Source organism: Rhinoraja longicauda, chromosome 31, assembly GCF_053455715.1.
Source record: "Rhinoraja longicauda isolate Sanriku21f chromosome 31, sRhiLon1.1, whole genome shotgun sequence".
Classification (NCBI taxonomy): domain Eukaryota; kingdom Metazoa; phylum Chordata; class Chondrichthyes; order Rajiformes; family Arhynchobatidae; genus Rhinoraja; species Rhinoraja longicauda.
In genome coordinates, this window is record NC_135983.1 from 22111493 (window position 1) to 22132122 (window position 20630).

At 47.9% G+C, this 20630-nt stretch overlaps 1 protein-coding gene across 3 annotated transcripts in view; it reads right to left on the reverse strand.

Moving 5' to 3' along the window:
* Positions 1-20630, reverse strand: part of LOC144608434 (noelin-like) — a 50266-nt gene that overhangs the window by 17110 nt on the left and 12526 nt on the right. For all 3 annotated transcript variants that reach the window (XM_078426186.1, XM_078426187.1, XM_078426185.1), the window contains exons 2-3: positions 10965-11114; positions 5527-5682 (exon numbers count right to left, since the gene is read on the reverse strand). In XM_078426186.1, the coding sequence (XP_078282312.1) occupies positions 5527-5682; positions 10965-11114 (306 nt within the window). The remainder of the gene's footprint in view (positions 1-5526; positions 5683-10964; positions 11115-20630) is intronic.

Genomic DNA, 20630 nt, shown 5'->3' on the forward strand with positions numbered 1-20630 from the left:
GGACGATCTGGGTAGGGGGAGGGGGGAGGAGAAGGGTAGTAGGGGTTACTTAAAATTAGAGAAATCAATGTTCATACCACTGGGTTGTAAGCTGCCCAAGCAAAATGTGAGGTGAGATGAAATATTTTCGCGTTGGGAAGCTTGCCCGAGGAATCTGGGGCAGGATTTGTTTGAGTGGACATTAGTCTACCTTCACTCATCGTTATTCCAAAGAAAACAACTCCAGGCCTCTGGTCACTTTCTAATCCTCCCGCCCTGATCATGTCCTCACAAATCTCCTCTGCTGCCGCTCCACATCCATCATCACATCCTCCCTGTATCACAAAATGCTGGAGTAACTCAGCGGGCCAGGCAGCATCTCAGGAGAGAGGGAATGGGTGACGTTTCGGGTCTCGACCTGAAACGTCACCCATTCCTTCTCTCCTGAGATGCTGCCTGGCCCGCTGAGTTACTCCGGCATTTTGTGATACCTTCGATTTGTACCAGCATCTGCAGTTATTTTCCTGCATCCTCCCTGTAGTTTGGTGACCAGACACGGCCACAGATCTTTCGCCGTGGTCTAACTAATGCCTTGCACAGTTCCCCTTGCTCTTGTACGCCTGGCGAAGTATCCGTTATTGCTCAAGCATCTCGTCTCTTTGTCCCGCCAGCCTCAGGAGTTTGCGCACGTGCTCTCCAAGAACCCTTCCTTCCTCTACACACCTTGGTGTGCAACGTGCCGTGGCTTTCGTTGCCTTGTTTGCCCTTCCCACACACATCGCCTCCGGCTTTTCCTGAATGGACTCTATCTGTCATTTTGCTGCCCATCTCCCCGGCCCTGTATCCGAGAACACTCTCAGGGTGCACGGAATGGCGGGGTTGAGTGGGCGGGATGGAGGGGTGTTGGGGTGTACAAGATGGGGATGTCAATGTGCGTGGGATGGAGATGTATGCGACATTGGGTTGCACGGGACATGTTATGAGTGCCTTTGGGTGGGAGTGTTGGGGTACAGAAAAGGAGGTTGTCAGTGTACACAGAACAGAGATACGGAGGCACATAGAGTTGAGGTGCATTAGATATTGGGGGCATGGGACATTGTGGGTGCACGGGACATGTTATTAGTGCCTTTGGGATGGGAGTGTTGATAGAGGTACCTAGACCCATAGTGTTGGGGTTCATGGGATATTGGGGTGCAAGGGACGGGTTATTGGGGCAGCCCCAACTTTGTTATTAGCAAAGTATTAGCAAAGGACACAGGTTTAAGGTGAGGGGGGAAAGTTTGAATAGGAACCTGAGAGGTAACTTTTTCACACAAAGGGTGGTGGGCATATGGAACAAGCTGCCGGAGGAGGTAGTCGTGGACTATCGCAACGTTTAAGAAACAGTTATTCAGGTAGATGGATAGGACAGGTTTAGAGGAATATGGGCCATATGCAGGCAGGTGGGACGAGGGTAGATGGGACATGTTGATCGGTGTGGGCACGTTGGGCCGATGGGCCTGTTTCCACGCTGTATCACACTATGAATCTATGAAAATGGGACCTTGTCAGCAAAGTAGAATCCTTTCTTTCACACAAAAAACCCCATCTGTGCACAGTGTCAACAATCTGTTATAAAAATCTAACACCAGTAACCTTGTAATTCCGGGATTATCGCAAAAATCCGCACTCACTAGTGTTCTCCAATTTCTGAAAAGGCAGTCCCATTTTCACACAGAATGATCTAAAATACTCCAGGATTAAATGGTCTGGAAATTCTCTTTGTGTGGGAAGGAACTGCAGGTGCTGGTTTAAACCGAAGATAAACACAAAACGCTGGAGTAACTCAGCGGGTCCCGGCGTGAAACGTCACCGATTCCTTTTCTCCAGAGATGCCGTCTGACTCGCTGAGTTACTCCAGCTTTTTGTGTTTACCTTTGGAAATTCTAGGGATTGGGAGGACATGTTGGTCCCACCTCTCACGCCAACTCAAAATGATCTGTCAAGATTCCAATATCATTCTGACCATTAATATTGAGCTAATTGGTCTCCTCGGCTCCCTTCCTCTCCATTTTAAATGCCTGCCAATCCTCTGATACAATTCCATTTTTAATATAGGAAACATAATCCTGCCTTTTAAACTCTTCTCTGGTTTCTCTTAATATGAATGGATGCAATCTCTCTGGAATAGTGCAATATCCCCTTCATGTTTAATGAATTTATCAACGATAAATTCATCACTGACATATAAAGACGTATATAAAGTTATGAGATGCACAGAGACGGGAGACAGTTAGAACCTTTTTCCCCCCAGGGTAGAAATGTCAAAGGCTAGAGAGCACAGCTTTCAGGTGAGAGGGGGCAAAGTTTAAAGGGGATGCGCAGGACAAGTTTTTTTGTTTACAGAGGGTGGTGGGTGCCTGGAACGCGCTGCCAGGGGTATTGGTGGAGGCAGGTACGATAGTGGCATTAAAGTGGTCTGTAGACAAACAGATGCAGAAAGGTGAGGGATAAAGATCATGTGGAGGCAGAGGGAATTGGTTTATCTGGTCATCATGTTTGACAGAGAGAGTGCGGGCTGAGGGGCCTGTTCCTTTGCTATACGTTTCTATATTCCATTAAGCTCAAAAACGTCTTAATTTGTGCTCCTTCCAGTTTAGTGGTTCTGTCCTTTCGCCAGTTTATCTTTTGTAAGGAGACAATGCAAGGTGGAGGTAATTTTTATTACCTGTTCTTGGGAGACTCATGGATGGTCGAGGTGGTCTTCTCCACTGAAATACCAACACCTGCCAAGCTACCCATCCACCCAGCCCCTCCCTCCCTCCCTCCCTCCCTCCCTCCCTCCCTCCCTCCCTCCCTCCCTCCCTCCCTCCCTCCCTCCCTCCCTCCCTCCCCACAGCTCCACACTTTGACACAGCTATGTCAACCTGCGCTAATGTAGCACGTTCAACATTGTAAAACATCACAAGGCACTTCTCAGAAGCAATAATTAAACAACATTTAATACCAACCCCCCACCCCCTCTCCCCCAGAAGGACAACTGTTCAACATTTGGTTGATGAGGTTGGTTTTATGGAGCAGTGTAAAGGTGGAAGAGAGTATAATGAAGAGTTTGGTCCATTTTGGGACTGTCAGCAGAAGGCATGGCTGAGGCATTATAAGGCACTTGTGAGGCCACATTTGGAGTATTGGGAGCACTTTTGGGCCCCATATCCGGGGAAGGATGTGCTGGCATTGGGGAGGGTCTGGAGGAGGTTTACAAGAATGATCCCAGGGATGATTGGGTTAATGTACGAGGAGTGTTTGACAGCTCTGGGTCTGTACTCACTGGCGTTTAGAGGGTGAGGGGAGGGGGGGGGGGGGGGGGGGAGATGCTTCCAGTAGTGGGAGAGTCTGGGACCAGAGGGCCAGAGGGTACAGCATCAGAATAAAAGGATGTACCTTTAGAATGAAGATAAGGAGGAATTTCTTTAGCCAGAAGTGGCGGCACGGTAGCGCAGCGGTAGAGTTGCTGCTTTACAGCGAATGCAGCGCCGGAGACTCAGGTTCGATCCTGACTACGGGTGCTGCACTGTAAGGAGTTTGTACGTTCTCCCCGTGACCTGCGTGGGTTTTCTCCGAGATCTTCGGTTTCCTCCCACACTCCAAAGACGTACAGGTATGTAGGTTAATTGGCTGGGTAAATGTAAAAATTGTCCCTAGTGGGTGTAGGATAGTGTTAATGTACGGGGATCACTGGGCGGCACGGACTTGGAGGGCCGAAAAGGCCTGTTTCCGGCTGTATATATATGATATGATATGGCAAATCTGTGGAATGCCAGATGGTGGTGGAGGCTGACATTGGGTATTTTAAAACAGAGATTTGGTGCTTCTTGATTAGTGAGGGCATCTAAAGTTATGGGGAGAAGGCAGGCGAATGGAGTTGAGAGGGAAAAATAGATCAGCTATGGTGGAATAGCAGGGCAGATTCGATGGGCCACGTGGCCTGATTCTGTTCCTCCGCCTTATGGTGTTACGAAGGTGGGGTGATTAAACAACGGAGAGTGCTTGGGTTGTGGTGGGACAGGGGGACATTGCAGGTAAGGATGTGGAAGGATTTCAGACCATTAGGGGGGTTTAAAGATACGGGTTCTGTTGGGCGGAGGGTTGACCTTGGTTAGTAAATGGCAAAGTGATAAGTGCAGAGACACTGGTGTGGGCTGGGCAGTGGCTGGGCGGTGAGGCACAGGAGAGGACGAATTTCCTGGGGACGGTAAGTGACGGTAAGTGAGGTAGGATAACAAGGGAACAGACAAGCTGGGAGTAACGCAGGACTGGCCAGCTTTTCATTGTCTCGTGACTTTTGTAATGAATTCAGGTAACAACACACTGCTGTTCTTGTCACCAGCTGGGGGCATATGGCTCTCGTTAAGATCTCCTGACATAAACACAGGGTCTGCCAGATCAGGAAGAGAGAAAATAATACGAGAAGAGGGGTGTTTTTGGAAGTCACAAAGACGTTTGACCGAGTGGGGAATAATATCTTTACACAGTGGCGTTATAGCATCGAGGGAATGGTTTTCCCTGAGAGCAAATGAGCGTATGTCATCCGCAAGGAGAAATTGGGAATAGATTTGAAATGCTGCAAAGAACTGGGACCGGGCCAATGTCCGGAATGACCTTCTGTATGTCGTGGATTGCAGGCTAGGTCTCTTTACCCGAGTTATGTTGAGGTTTACAAACCCGATGAAAGATTTAATAAATATCTTTCAATGACTGTGAAGTGTCGGCAAACAATAATTCATGATCATTTGAAAAGGAACCGGATTTAATAGCTACAGATAATGAGTTTTTGTTTATGTGGCATTAAGGCTGCTTGATTTACAAGACGAAAGGTTATATAAATTATGAAGAGTGGTAGGGGGTTACTATACGAGCAAACTCAAACAGCTGTTTTCATTCTTCTGAATGCACATATTAGAAGCCACAGCCGGCTGTGGAGGCCAAGTCAATGGATATTTTTAAGGTGGAGGTTGATAGATTCTTGATTAGTACAGATTAGAAAGACCTGGATAGAGTGGACGTGGAGAGGATGTTTCCACTAGTGGGAGAGTCTAGGACCAGAGGCCACAGCCTCAGAATTAAAGGGCGTACCTTTAGAAAGGAGATTAGGAGGAATTTCTTGAATCAGAGGGTGGTGAATCTGTGGAATTCATTGCCACAGACAGCTGTGGAGGTCAAGTCAATGGATATTTTTAAGGCAGCGATTGATAGGTTCTTGATTAGTATGGGTGTCAGGGGCTACGGGGAGAAGCCAGGAGAATGGGGTTGAGAGGGAAAGATAGATCAGCCATCATTGAATGGCAGGGTAGGCTTGATGGGCCGAGTGGCCTAATTCTGCTCCTACAACTTATGAAGCTCCAGAGTTATTTTGAGATATTCCTAAAGTGAGGATCCCTGGAAATAAGGGATCAATGTGATATCACAAGGTAGCAAATCTTTCAATGACCCTGCATGTACATTAGGCACCCGTCCTCCCACAGAACAGCTCGCGTACGCGGAGTGTGACTATCCGTGTGCTCGGTATACCTGAAACTGTCGAGAGAGATGTGCTTTGTGAGACTCCTCCACCAGTCGGAATTTTGATTCCAAGCCTCGCATTTGTGTTTCCATTTTCTCCACGTATTGGAGGTCCCTCTGGGTTCTCCGGTCCAGCACCTCAATGGACTGAGTCATGTTCTGCACCTGTGCCAGAAAAAGGGGGAGTCACATTCACCTCCATTATCTGACTCAAAAAAAGGCAGCCAGTACCATCAGAGACCCACACTGCCCTGCACTATCACGCACTCAGTCCACTCCGACCATCGGCAAGAAGGCATTGGAGTCTGTAAACCGTGATCACCCTGTTCCAGGAGAACTTCTTCCCAACAACCATCAGGCTCTTCAACACTAACCTCGACTGTAAACTGTGGACTGCCTTTGTTTGGACTAAAGATTTTGCGTTTTTCTTGCACTAGTATGGGGGATATTAATTAATTTATTTATTTTTGTTTATTGTACGCTATCTATGTGCATAGTTTCGTATAGTTAAGAGATACAGTGCGGAAACAGGCCCTTCGGCCCACCGAGTATGCACCGACCATTAAAACTGAGGTGAGAAGGAACTTTTTCACCCAGAGAGTTGTGAATTTGTGGAATTCTCTGCCACAGAGGGCAGTGGAGGCCAAATCACTGGATGGATTTAAGAGAGAGTTGGATAGAGCTCTAGGGGCTAGTGGAATCAAGGGATATGGGGAGAAGGCAGGCACGGGCTATTGATTGTGGACGATCAGCCATGATCACAATGGATGGTGGTGCTGGCTCGAAGGGCCGAATGGGCTCCGCCTGCACCTATTTTCTATGTTTCTATGTTTCTATGACCAGCGATCCCCATGACTAGCGCTATCCTACACACACTAGGGACAATTTACAATTACAATCAAGCCAATTAACCTACAAACCTGTACGTCTTTGGAGTGTGGGAGGAAAACTGAGATCCCGTAGTAAACCCACGCAGGTCACAGGGAGAACTTACAAACTCCGTACAGACAGCGCCCGTGGTCGGGATTGAACCTGGGTCTCTGGCGCCGTTAGGCAGCAACTCTACCGCTGCCCCAGCTAATTCCCAACAACCATCAGGCTCTTGAACACCGCACAACTGTGAACTATGGACTGCCTTTGTTTGGATTAAGGACATTGGGGGGTTTTCTTGCACTAGTATTGGGGATATTAATCAATTATTTTTTTCTTTATTGTGTGTTATCCATGTGTATAGTATTTACATGCATACACAGTGTTATGCTGCTGCAGGTAGGAATTTGATTGTTCCGTTCTCAGTTCATCTGACTCTTGACTTGACATGAAGACAGGGGGCACGTTCATTTTCAGCAGTCATTTCCTAATCAGCCACAGACAATATCCACAGCATGCAGTGGTTTAGCACAGGTCAGGCGACCAGTGGGTACATTCACCACGATCACTTGTACATGATCCGCGAGTCTGCAGAATGTTTCATTCAGAGCCATCGAGGATGTGAATCCACACATTCTGAGTGACAGTTGACTTGTAGAAACACACCCGCATTGGAAATGCAAGTTGAGATGATGACAACAGGAATCAGAAAATAGTTCAGTACGTGTTGTTATATTTTAGGTTCATATCCTCGGTGGGTTTGTGGTGTGAAGCACTCAGACTCACTGATTGTGTAGAAGTAATCTCAGTGAATGTGAAGGGGAAAAGATTTAACAGGAACCTGAGGAGTAACCTTTTCACACAAAGGGTGGCGGGTGTGTGGAACGAGCTGCCGGAGCAGGTAGTTGAGGCAGGGACTATCGCAATGTTTAAGAAACAATTAGGCAGGTACGTGGATAGGACAGGTTTAGAGGGGTACGGGCCAAACGCAGGCAGGTGGGTCTAGTGTAGATGCGACAAGTTGGTCAGTGTTTTGGCAAGTTGGGCTGAAGGGCCTGTTTCCACGCTGTATCACTCTGTGAATGTATCCAGCGTTCCGAGCCGTGTATTGTTTCAGTTGCAATGGAATTATGTCCCAGTAATTTGAAGTACGTCTCCCTCACTGTCCGCATTACAACCAAAGATACCAGAGGAACAAGATGGACCACTCAGTTGAAATCGCCTATACTGAAGTGTAGTATGCAAAGGAGCCATTTTAGTAGGCAAACCCCGCCGTTCGCTCTGCCTCTCGCAGTGTGATCAGTGTTTTGGGGGAACAGTATGTGTGATGATACCATTAAAATGCAGAATGTATCCCATCTATCAATTCGCAGATTAAAAAAAAATGTTTCTGCAAGTTTCTGCCTACTAAAATGCTGCCGTGACGTACTACGGTTCTTAGTGTAAGAAAATAACTGCAGATGCTGGTACAAATCGAAGGTATTTATTCACAAAATGCTGGAGTAACTCAGCGGGTCAGGCAGCATATCAGGAGAGAAGGAATGGGCGACGTTTCGGGTCGAGACCCTTCTTCAGACTGATTTCAAAATGTGGTCGTGGAGCAGGAGGGCAGGAGAAATCACAGAGGGGGAGCAGCAAGAGAGCGTGTTGCTGAACTCTCGTCGAAGAGAGGTGGAGAACTTCTTCAAAGTGGACATACCTTGAGGAGAAATCGCAGTGGAGCAACAGGTAGTGAAAGAAAATAACTGCAGGTGCTGGTACAAATCAGTCTGAAGAAGGGTTTGTACGTTCTCCACGTGACCGGTGTGGGTTTTCCCTAGGAGCTCCTGATTCCTCCCACACTTCAAAGACGTGCAGGTTTGTAGGTTAATTTGCTTCTGTAAATTGTAAGATGCCCCTAGTTTGTAGGATAGTGCTAGTATGTGGGCCGAAGGGCCTGTTTCCACGCTGTAGCTCTAAAGTCTAAAGTAAAGATGCGAGTTGGATTATTTCTTGCTGGGCCGTATTATTTGATGCCAGGTGTGTTTGTATGACACCGGGTGTTCTTGGTCAATGTTGGTCATGATCACAGTGTTTGGTTGGCATTGGAGTTTGGCGCCAGTCTAGAGTCATTGTCGCCAGGTGCAATAACTTGAAGCAAATGGGATCATTTGAGAACAGGTTAGAATGGTTGATACCAGGCACGTTTGTTTGTTGATGCCTGGTACGTCTGATCCCAAACTGGTGAGTCTGAAGAGGGGTCTGGACCCGAAATGTCGCCCATTCCTTCTCTTCTGAGATGCTGCCTGTCCCGCTGAGTTACTCCAGCATTTTGTGAACAAATACTACGGTTCTTAGGGTCCCGTGGTCTATCTTGCTCCTCCAGTGTCTTTGATTACGACAGCAAACAGCAGTGGGCATGGTGAAGAATGTTTCAGCGAGTGACGTGCGAGAGAGGGATGTTCACACTAGCAGCGATGGATTTAGTGACCAACTGCACTTGGTGGGGAAGCGTTGAATGACGGCGTGGGGGGGCTGGAGGAACAACAGTAGCTGCTGTTGGACAGAGAGTTATTTACGCAGGGAACCAGGCAAGAGGTTACCAACCGACAGTGCACACAAGCCAAAGAAGATCAGTGGAGCTGCAGCCCACAGCTTGGTGACAGATTGTACAAATCCACGGTTTAAATTTCATTTGACGTCTATTTACGCCAGTCTGACAAATTAAATAAAAATATTCTAAATGTGATAAAATGAACAGAATTTTTTTTTTTTTTTTTGGTAAAACCTGCTTCACTTTTAAAGCTGAGATCTAAGCGGTCACATTCACTGGGGTGAAGGAAGGAACTGGAGATGCTGGTTTAGAGACTTAGAAAAATGGGTGGAGGACTAGGCCATTCGGCCCTTCAAGCCAGCACCGCCATTCAATATGATCATCTAATCATCTGTTTTGGTCTCCAAATTTGAGGAAGGATATTCTTGCTATTGAGGGCGTGCAGTGTAGGTTTACTAGGTTAATTCCCGGAATGGCGGGACTATCATATGTTGAAAGACTGGAGCGACTAGGCTTGTATACACTGGAATTTAGAAGGATGAGAGGAGATCTTTCTTCGAAACGAATAAGATTATTAAGGGGTTGGACACGTTAGAGGCAGGAAACATGTCCAGAACAAGGGGCCACAGTTTAAGAATAAGGGGTAGGCCATTTAGAACTGAGATGAGGAAAAACTTTTTCAGTCAGAGAGTTGTGAATCTGTGGAATTCTGCCTCAGAAGGCAGTGGAGTCCAATTCTCTGAATGCATTCAAGAGAGAGCTAGATAGAGCTCTTAAGGATAGCGGAGTCAGGGGGTATGGGGAGAAGGCAGGAACGGGGTACTGATTGAGAATAATCAGCCATGATCACTTTGAATGGCGGTGCTGGCTCGAAGGGCCGAATGGCCTCCTCCTGCACCTATTGCCTATTATCTACTGCCACATCTTTACACCGAAGATAGGCACAAAATGCTGGAGTAACTCGGCGGGACAGGCAGCGTCTCTGGAGAAAGGGAATGGGTGACGTTTCAGATCTGAACACTCCATCAGACTGAAGGAGGGTCTCTACTCTAAACGTCACCTCCTTCCTTTTCTCCAGAGATGCTGCCTGACCCGCTGAGACATTCCTGCTTTTTGGGTCTATCTTCAGTCACAATCACTTAACCGGAGTTTCCTTGCAGAACAGACGCAAGTAATGGTATAATATGGTATCATTGGTACACTGTAATGGAATGAATGCACAATGCAGGTACACGCTGTCTGCCCTGCCTTCCCACATCAGTCGTTGTGCTCAACGCAGTCCTCTGCTACGTAGTCACATTTGATAGGCCCCAGTGTGAAGAGTTTTACAGTAAAATGGACTACTTCTATGCTCCTTATTCTATGTAACCCTCCAACCATATCCCAATACATTTTGCTTCATGCATTTATGGAGATTTTCTCATTAACACATCCCACCTTACCTGCTTGAAGCACGACACACCTGCATCCTTACAACCTCCTTCGAGGATCAACTTTCTCCCAAATTTATTTGCTAGTTTAGTTTAGAGACTTAGCCGGGAAACAAGCCCTTCGGCCCACCGAGACCGCGCCGACCAGCGATCCCCGCACACCAGAACTATCCTACGCATCAGGGACATGCTCAGATAGTCGGGCTGAATGGCCTCTCTCTCGACTTCTTCAATGTTCTCAAAGTCATGCAAACGCTGTTTTTTTTCACCAAACTGTGCTGGCGGTATATCTGATGTGTTGTGGTCCACTGTCCCAGGCTCATCACTGGGCCTTCCCGCCCCATTCCCTGTGGTTGCAGCCTGACCTCGGCCACCCACTCCCCTTGAAGACAGACACAAAGTGCTGGAGTAACTCAGCGGGACAGGCAGCATCTCTGGAGAGAAGGAATGGGTGACGTTTTGCGTGGAGACCCTTCTTCGCCCATTCCTTCTCCCAAGAGCTGCTACCTGCCCCGCTGCGTTACTCCAGCATTCTGTATCTATCTTCGGTGTAAACCAGCGTCCGCAGTTGCTTCCTGCCCCCCCCCCCCCCCCCCCCGGTCCCCGGGCCGTACCTTCTCCAGGAGCTGCCGCAGTTGCTTGGTGCGGGCATCACGGGAACACAGGGTCTGCTGGGGGGCGACCACGGTGCAGATACACCTGCCCTCGCTGTCCGGGGCGGAGCTGAACACTCGCCAGCCATCCTCAGCATTATCTGGTAGTACCTGGAGACAGAGAGTCATACATAGAGTGATACAGCGCGGAAACAGGCCCATCGGCCCAACATGCCCATGCCGGCCCAACATGCCCATGCCAGCCCAACATGTCCCAGGTACACCAGCCCCACCCAGAGAGAGAGAACAGACACTCAGATGGGCAGGAGACCCCACTGTGGGAATGAAACACCCCTGGCAGCAGAACAACTGTTACAGGTCTCACCACCACAGTTTAGCTTAGATTGGAGATACAGCGTGTAAACAGGCGCACCGGCCCAACATGCCCATACCGGCCCAATATGTCCCGGGTACTAATCTCACCCAGAGTCACTCAGATGGGCCAGAGACTCCACCGTGGGAATGAGACAGCCCTGGTATTAGTGCAACTATTACAGGTCTCACTACCTTAGTTTAGTTTAGATTGGAGATACAGCGCAGAAACAGGCACTTCAGCCCACCGAGTCCGCTCTGCCTGTAAGAAGATAAGGCGTGGAGTGGCTCAGGGACACGCAGCGGTATCCAATGGTGTGCAAAGCACACCTTGAAACCATGGTGAGATTCTGGACTTTTAAAGTTTAGAGTTTAGAGTTACAGTGCAGAAACTGGCCCTTTGGCCCAACGAGTCCGTGCCAGTGATCACCCCGGACGCGAACACCATCCTACACACTAGGGACATGTCTTTGGAGTGTGGGAGGAAACCAGAGCACCCGGGGAAAGCCCACGCGGTCACAGGGAGAACACACAAACTCCATACAGAGAGCAACCGTGGACAGGATCGAACTCATTTCTCTGGCACGGTCAGGCAGCAACTCTACCACTGCGCCACCATCCTACTGTTATCTTAAATTGCCCCAAGATCAAGTCAGTTCAAGATAACAGTAGGGTGGGGAATAAGATGGACAGCTGCCCCATTTGGAGTGCAAATGCATTTGGTTAATATTTTCTTCTTTGTAAATTAGGTTAACAGTCCCTGTGCAGTACTGAGGCAGTGTCGCACTGCAGGGAGGGGCAGTACTGAGGCAGTGTCGCACTGCCAGAGGGGCAGTACTGAGGGAGTGCCGCACTGCCAGAGGGGCAGTACTGAGGGAGTGCCGCACTGCCAGAGAGGGGCAGTACTGAGGGAGTGCCGCACTGCCAGAGGGGCAGTACTGGGGGGGGGGGGGGGGTGGATGAACATCGGAAATATCTGCGCTCAGTTGGAGACCAGGACTATCCAGGTGATAAAATGGACCCATCTGATTAATGTGCGCAGTTGGGTTGAGAAACATAAACAGAGGAGGATTTGGTGGAACTATGAGATTCCAAGAACAACAGCTGCTGGACATATAAAAATACGCTGGAAATACTCAGTAGTTCAGGCAGCATCTGCGGAGAGAGGAAGCCCAAGTTTAGGTGTATGATGGTACACCAGAGCTGGCTAGTTCTGACAGGGACAGGAAAGATTGATTATTGGAAGTGGTTGAGTTCGAAATGGGAGTTTTGCATTTGATGCAGCAAGTCCTTCTCGTTGTCAGTGACAACCTCTTGAGTTGAGCTCAGTCTCCACCACAGTCTCACTAGTGGATCTGGTGATGTTTAAGACCTCCGGTGCTGAACTTTTGATTAATTAAGTGAAGTTACACTTCTCGTCAATTTTCAAACCACGCGATCCTGTCAAAGTTGAAGATTGACCGGCATTTAGCTGTAAAGATAAAGTACCTTCTGAAGCTCCTTCTTTACTACGCTGAACGACGCCAATTTGGCTTTTGATTTGGGTTACAAATGGCGGTAGCCCACATCAAGTTGATCAAGTGAAACATCCCTGAGATACCTCAAGGCCTTCCATAGCTGATTTGTATCAGGGATTACTGAGTTGCCCGTTTCACCCACGTGGGCAAACTCACATCATCAACACCCGTTTCGGCTGCAGCTTTTGACATGTTCTGAGATTCGCCTCTTCTCCCCCTGTGCCGCCCCCAGAGATCAACAATAGCACAGAGTGAGGCTCAATAGACAAGGGTTGTGCGAAGTATCGCTCGGTCACTTACCTTAGAGCGGTTAACTGCCTTACATAGTTGTTCTCTGCGCCTACGTACCCACACACAGATACACCACACACAGATACACCACCCACACACACAGATACATCATCCACACACACAGATACACCACCCACACACACAGATACATCACCCACACACACAGATACACCCACACACACAGATATACCACCCACACACAGATACACCACACACACACACAGATACATCACCCACACACACAGATACACCACCCACACACACACACAGATACACCACCCACACACACAGATACACCACCCACACACACACACAGATACACCACCCACACACAGATACACCACCCACACACACAGATACACCACCCACACACACACACAGATACACCACCCACACACAGATACACCACCCACACACAGATACACCACCCACACACAGATACACCACCCACACACACAGATACACCACCCACACACACACACAGATACATCACCCACACACACACACAGATACATCACCCACACACAGATACACCACACACACACAGATACACCACACACACACACAGATACACCACACACACACAGATACACCACCCACACATCACCCACACACAGATACACCACACACACACAGATACACCACCCACACACACAGATACACCACCCACACATCACCCACACACAGATACACCACCCACACACAGATACACCACCCACACACAGATACACCACACACACACAGATACACCACCCACACACAGATACATCACCCACACACACACAGATACACCACCCACACACAGATACACCACCCACACGCAGATACACCACCCACACACACACAGATACATCACACACACACGTTATCCGCTTCCACGCTGTGAGTGAATCAAGAGAATTGCAAATTATTTGCGTGTAGTTTATTGTTTATTTACACCGTGTACCGAGGTACAGTGAAAAGCTTTTGTTGTGTGCTAACCGGTCGTTGGTTATCTTTGGAAACTGCAGAGGGAACTGCTTGGTTCTTGAAGAAGAGAGAACTAACTGATTGGTTCTTTAAGGGAAGGGAGAAGAGTTCTTGCTTCTTGCTAAGGGAAGGGTGTGCTTGCGATGTACAACATAAAGACATCCACAAGCCCACTGCGAAACCAATCCAGTCCTTACCGAGCACAATATATCAGTCATCACAAAGCCGATTCATATTTTACAATTACCGCGTACACCATTCCGAGCAATTTATTTAAATTTATGTAGCTTGGAAAACAAATTAAATTGAATGATCTCAGCTGCTCCTTTATCCATTCACCTCCGCGTTTTTACGCTGTTATTCTTGTTCTTTTTCAAACTATCGACAATTCAAGCACACCGGCAACGACACTGAATCACCCAGCTCATACTGTTATCACTTTCATACGAACACCTGTTCTGCCAGACTTTAAGCATCGCACCATTCCCACTCCTGCCTTCCTCGCCCACACTTGAACTTCATGTGTCTCAGGCACCAACGTCACCTCAAATAGGCAGAGCCACGGGGGGTGTGAGTGGATGACAGTCTGTGTGCTGGCAGGCTTTCAATCAGCAAAGTGGTGGCAGAAGTTGACTCATTTCTGAATGAAATGGAAAGGACGGGAAGCAAAACCTCGGAAACTCTGCCTTCGCCAGGACAGGAGAAAGCTAAAAATAACGCGCAGGAAGGAACTGCAGACGCTGGTTTACACCAAAGATAGACACTGAATGCTGGAGTCACTCAGCGGGACAGGCGACAGCTCTGGATAGAAGTAACGGAGTGACGTTTATAGACAATAGGTGCAGGAGGAGGCCATTCGGCCCTTCGAGCCTGTACGCACCGCCATTCAATGTGATCATGGCTGATCATTCTCAATCAGTAACCCGTTCCTGCCTTCTCCCCATACCCCCTGACTCCGCTATCCTTAAGAGCTCTATCCAGCTCTCTCCTGAATGCATTCAGAGAATTGGCCTCCACTGCCTTCTGAGGTTTTAGGTCTAGTGACTGGGGGCTAGTGGAATCAAAGGATTTGGGGAGAAGGCAGGCACGGGTTATTATCAGCCATGATCACAATGAATGGCGGTACTGGCTCGAAGAGCCGAATGGTCTCCTCCTGCACCTATTTTCTATGTTTCTATGTCTGAAGACGGGTCTCGACCCAAAACGTTACCCACTCCTTCTACCCAGAGAAGCTGCCTGACCCGCTGAGTTACTAAAAATAATGCAATTAAGGCAGGAGTTAGAAAGAAGAAGTGGGTGAATAAACAAAATAGAGGCACATGATTAAGGTGCTTATCTCAACTAATACAAAGAACAAATTATACTGTTATAGAGTTTACAGAAAAGAACGAGGAAATTGTTGAGTGGGGAGAAATAATCGCAGCGATTAAAGATTAAATAACTTCAATAATGAGAGGAAATAATGCGCGCCAAGAAGGCAATGGAGACTTAACGAGTTGAATTCGGAAACAAAAAAGGATTTAAGACTGTTTGGGGAGTTGTGTACATGTCTCTTGGTTACAACAATGATGTATTAGAATGAACAAATGCCGAGATTAAATAAGCATATAGCGAAGTCGAGTGGTTTTAATGTGGAGTCTTAATTGTCGTCATGTCCCAGATAGGTTTTTTTCTGCAATATATCCCAGAATTGACAAGGGAAAGGCAGGGTTGATTTAATAATGAGCCAGAATTCACTGTCAACCTAAATAATGCATTAACACTTCAGTAACAGTGATCAGAGAACAGTCAAGTCCAATGCCGTATTTGAAAGGAAGAGGCAGCTACCGAGTTTGTGGGTTTAGTTACGGGAGGTGTTTGCAGAGTAAACCTGTTCACGACTACAAAGATAGATGACCCGTGAAATGTGTCAAAAAAATTACTTGATGCGCTGCGGAGGCAGCTTAAGCTGAGAGTCAAAAAGCAAGGTGTTTTTCCAAATCAAAACCTGGACAAGCACAGTGGCAAAAGTCAACCTGTATAAAAATCCACAAGTGAGCCTAAAATAATGATGACCAGAGGATATATAAGGAAGCATAAAGAGGATTTTATCAAAATCGATAGCATGGGTTTCAAATAAAGTAGGGAAATAAATCTGCAAACATGGTTTTACTGAGACAATGCGGTCAGGAACATGATCCCATTGGAAGTCCCATTGATCCCATTGACTGTAAATGGAAATAAGGAAATTGTGCAAAGGTTGTATAGTTACTTTAGGGGATTGTATCTGGATAGGAATCCACCATCTTAATATAAGCAAGACAATGCAAACGGAATAGTGGCAAATCCCCAGAACCAGGTGGTTTCCCGGTTGGGCGCGGAGAGCAAGGGCCGGTAGGAGAGTGAACCGGGGTAATAAATACCTCCAAGGTCAACCCCCGGAACACCAGATGGCTGGCGATGAGAGGACGGGGGCGACGGGTTCGCGGGCCGAGCCGGTCATGGGCGACGAAGGGGATCGGGAGCCGCTCCGGTAGAACGAACACGCGGGAATCCGGACTTTGAACTTGATCAGATGGCGCCACACATGGAGTGTAAGGCAGTAGCTCTACCACTGCGCCCATTTGTCCGAGACCACCAATGCCAGCGGACAATATGTCAACGTACACTTTTCATTTCCACACTGACCTTTCTGTCTGGAGCCTCCTCCACTGTCAGAGTGAGGCCACACGCAAATTGGAGGAACAGCACCTCATATTTTGTCTGGGCAGCTTACAACCCAGCGGTATTAATATTGATTTATCTAATTTCAAGTAAACCCTGCATTCCCTCTCTCTCCGTCCTTTCCCCCACCCGAGCCGTCCTGCTAGTTTCACTGTTCGTATCACCTCTTCCAACAGCCAACAATGGACCACTGTGAGCGCCACCTTTCCTGAGTCATCGGTGCCGGCTCTGATTCGTTCTGCACTTTCCCATTCCTCTAATTTCCCTAGTGTTAATGTGCTGGGGTCACTGGTCGTTGCGGACCCGGTGGTTCAACGGGCCTGTTCCCGTACTGTATTGTTAAATGAAAAATGAATTTCACTGTGTAATTGCATAAGTGGGCGTGCAGCGTAGGTTTACTAGGTTAATTCCCGGAATGGCGGGACTATCATATGTTGAAAGACTGGAGCGACTAGGCTTGTATACACTGGAATTTAGAAGGATTAGAGGAGATCTTATCGAAACGTATAAGATTATTAAGGAGTTGGACACGTTAGAGGCAGGAAACATGTTCCCAATGTTGGGGGAGTCCAGAACAAGGGGCCACAGTTTAAGAATAAGGATAGGCCATTTAGAACTGAGATGAGGAAAACGTTTTCAGTCAGAGAGTTGCGAATCTGTGGAATTCTCTGCCTCAGAAGGCAGTGGAGGCCAATTCTCTGAATGCATTCAAGAGAGAGCTGGATAGAGCTCTTAAGGATAGCGGAGTCAGGGGGTATGGGGAAAAGGCAGGAACGGGGTACTGATTGAGAATGATCAGCCATGATCACATTGTTTGGCGGTGCTGGCTCGAAGGGCCGAATGGCCTACTCCTGCACCTATTGTCTAAGTGACAATAAATATCAATTGAGCCATTGAGATGAAGTCGACAAGAATATCGTGGATGCATTAACTATCATCTTCCAAAACACAGAGTGCTGGAGGAACTCAGTGGGCCAGGCAACATTTATGTAGGAAATTGAATTGGATTGGGACCATTAAACATCGCCTGTGCATTCCCTCCACAGATGCTGCCCGATCTGCTGAATTCCTCCAGCACTTTGTGTTTTGCTCAAGACTCCAGCATCTGCTGTTCCTCGCGTCCTCCATTACCTTCCAAGTAGGAAGCAGAATGGAAAATTCATTATTCAGCCGAGGGAGTTATGGATCCACTGCCTGGTAACGTATAGCCTGTAATTAAACATAAATTGACTGAATGCCTTGATAAATATTTTATCTGATCAATGAGAGCTCGAGTAAGCTAAGCCTTGCTAATGAACTCAACTGAGCTTTCTGAAGAGATGACTACAGTGACGGACAGAGGAATATTAAAAGTTATAAGAGCAGAATTAGGCCATTCAGCCCACCAAGTCTACACCGCCAATCGATAACCCCATTCTCCTACCTTCACCCCTAGAACCCCTGACACAAGTACCAATCAAGGATCAGTCAATCTCTGCCTTAAAAATATCCATTGACTTGACCTCCACAGCCTTCTGTGGCAATGAATTCCACAGATTCACCACCCTCTGACTAAAGAAATTCGGGTAGCAACATTTGGGGATAAGTGTGGGAATCGAGAAGGTATGGGGCAAAACCTCTTAATAAAAATTAAAAAATGTCAGCAAAAGGGAAAAACTCAGAGAAGTACCAGCACATTGCTGACCTGGTTATGTGACAGGAAGGAAAGGATAAATAGGCCGAGCTTTAGAAACATAGGAAATTTAATTGAGACGCAGATCCAGCAGGAAGGATCCATTTGGGTCTGACGAAGGGTCTCGACCCGAAACGTCATCCATCCCTTCTCTCCAGAGATGCCGCCTGTCCCGCTGAGTTACTCCAGCATTTTGTGTCTCCCTCGGCTGAAAGATCAGAAACCCAATATTCTACAGAAGCAACCAGCGGGTGGATCAGCAGTGTTTTTTTCAGTCAGAGGGCTGGAATCATTATCATGTAGGGTGTTGGAGGCACAAACTCTCATCACCTTGACTGAAGGTATTTAAGAGTGGAGACTTGACGGGCGGGGGAGCTTTTTTGGGGGCTGGCACAGAGCCAGCGGACTGAATGGCCTGACGTGCTGTATATTTAGTTCAGTTTAATTTAGAGATACAGTACGGAAACAGGCCATTTGACCCAACGAGTCCGCAACGACCAGTGACCCCAGCACATTAACACTACCCTACACACACTAGGAACAATTTTACATTCATACCAAGCCAATTAACCTACAAATCTGTACGTCTTTGGAGTGTGGGAGGAAATCGAAGATCCCGAAGAAAACCCACGCAGGTCACGGGGAGAACGTACAAACTGTACAGACAGCAGCAATGGTCAGAATCGAACCCGGGTCTCTGGCGCTGTGAGGCAGTAGCTCTACCACTGCGCCCATTTGTCCGAGACCACGAATGCCAGCGGACAATATGTCAATGAACACTATTCATTTCCACACTGACCTTTCTGTCTGGAGCCTCCTCCATTGTCAGAGTGAGGCCACACGCAAATTGGAGGAACAACATCTCATATTTTGTCTGGGCAGCTTACAACCCAGCGGTATTAATATTGATTTATCTAATTTCAAGTAAACCCTGCATTCCCTCTCTCTCCGTCCTTTCCCCCGCCCTAGTCGTCCTGCTAGTTTCACTGTTCGTATCACCTCTTCCAACAGCCAACAGACCATTGTGAGCGCCACCTTTCCTGAGTTATCGGTGCCCTGCATTTCCCATTCCTCTAGTTTCCCTCTCCCCCGACTCTCAGTCTGAAGATGGCTCTCGACCCGAAACGTCACCTATTCCTTCTCTCCAGAGATGCTGCCTGACCTGCTGAGTTACTCCAGCATTTTGTGTTCGTTGCAAGCCAGCATCCCTCCACAACGTGCCAATGAAGGATCAGCGGAGGGAAGAGGGGGGGGGGGGGGGGGGGGGGGTAGGGCAGGTAACATAAGATCTGTTTGTTCATGTACATTTTGCCACATTTGCAAACCCTAAAGCGGAAGCGCAGACGGAAGCATTGTATTAACAGAAGCACTGGGAAGGAAAGAAAGAGCAGTATTTTGCTGCAAAAATATCGAATTGCTAGGAAGCATTTCAAGCTAGAACTGACCAAATCCATAAGCAGACGTGAGGTTTGGAAACGTTTCTCAGTGGAGATGGTGATACAGGTTGGGACTGGCAGAAAAGGTCTCTGGGTCGACAGTTGAGAGTGTGGAGCGTCGGGGGAACGGCGGTGGTGAGAGGTCGCGGATCGACGCAATGTTATTGACTGGAGGAACTGGCTCCAACAACTCGATGACATTCAAAAAAGGACACAGAGTGTGCTGCGGGAACTCAGCGGTCGGGCAGCATCTCTGGAGGACATGGATAGGTGAAGCACCTCATATTTCAATTGGGCAACTCACAAGCTCGCGGTATGAATCGTGATTTCTCTAGTTTCAAGTAGCCGTTTCATCCCCTCTCCCTCTGCCTCCTCCCCTTCGCCTAATCATCCTGCCAGTTCCACTGTTCACATCCATATATCTCTTCGTTATCACCACCTCTTCCACAGCCAACAATGGACCATTGTGGGCTCCGGTGCCGGCTCCGATGCCCTTTCCGCTGACTCTCAGTCTGAAGAAAGGTCTCGACCCGAAACGTCATCCATTCCTTCTCTCCAGAGATGCTGCCTGCCTGACCCGCTGAGTTACTCCAGCAATTGTGTGTCTCTCTTGTGCACATGCGATGTTTCGGGTCGGGACCCTTCTTCAGACGGAGATGCTGCCTGCCTGACCCGCTGAGTTACTCCGGCACTTTGCGTCCCTTTTGTGTAAACCAGCATCTGCAGT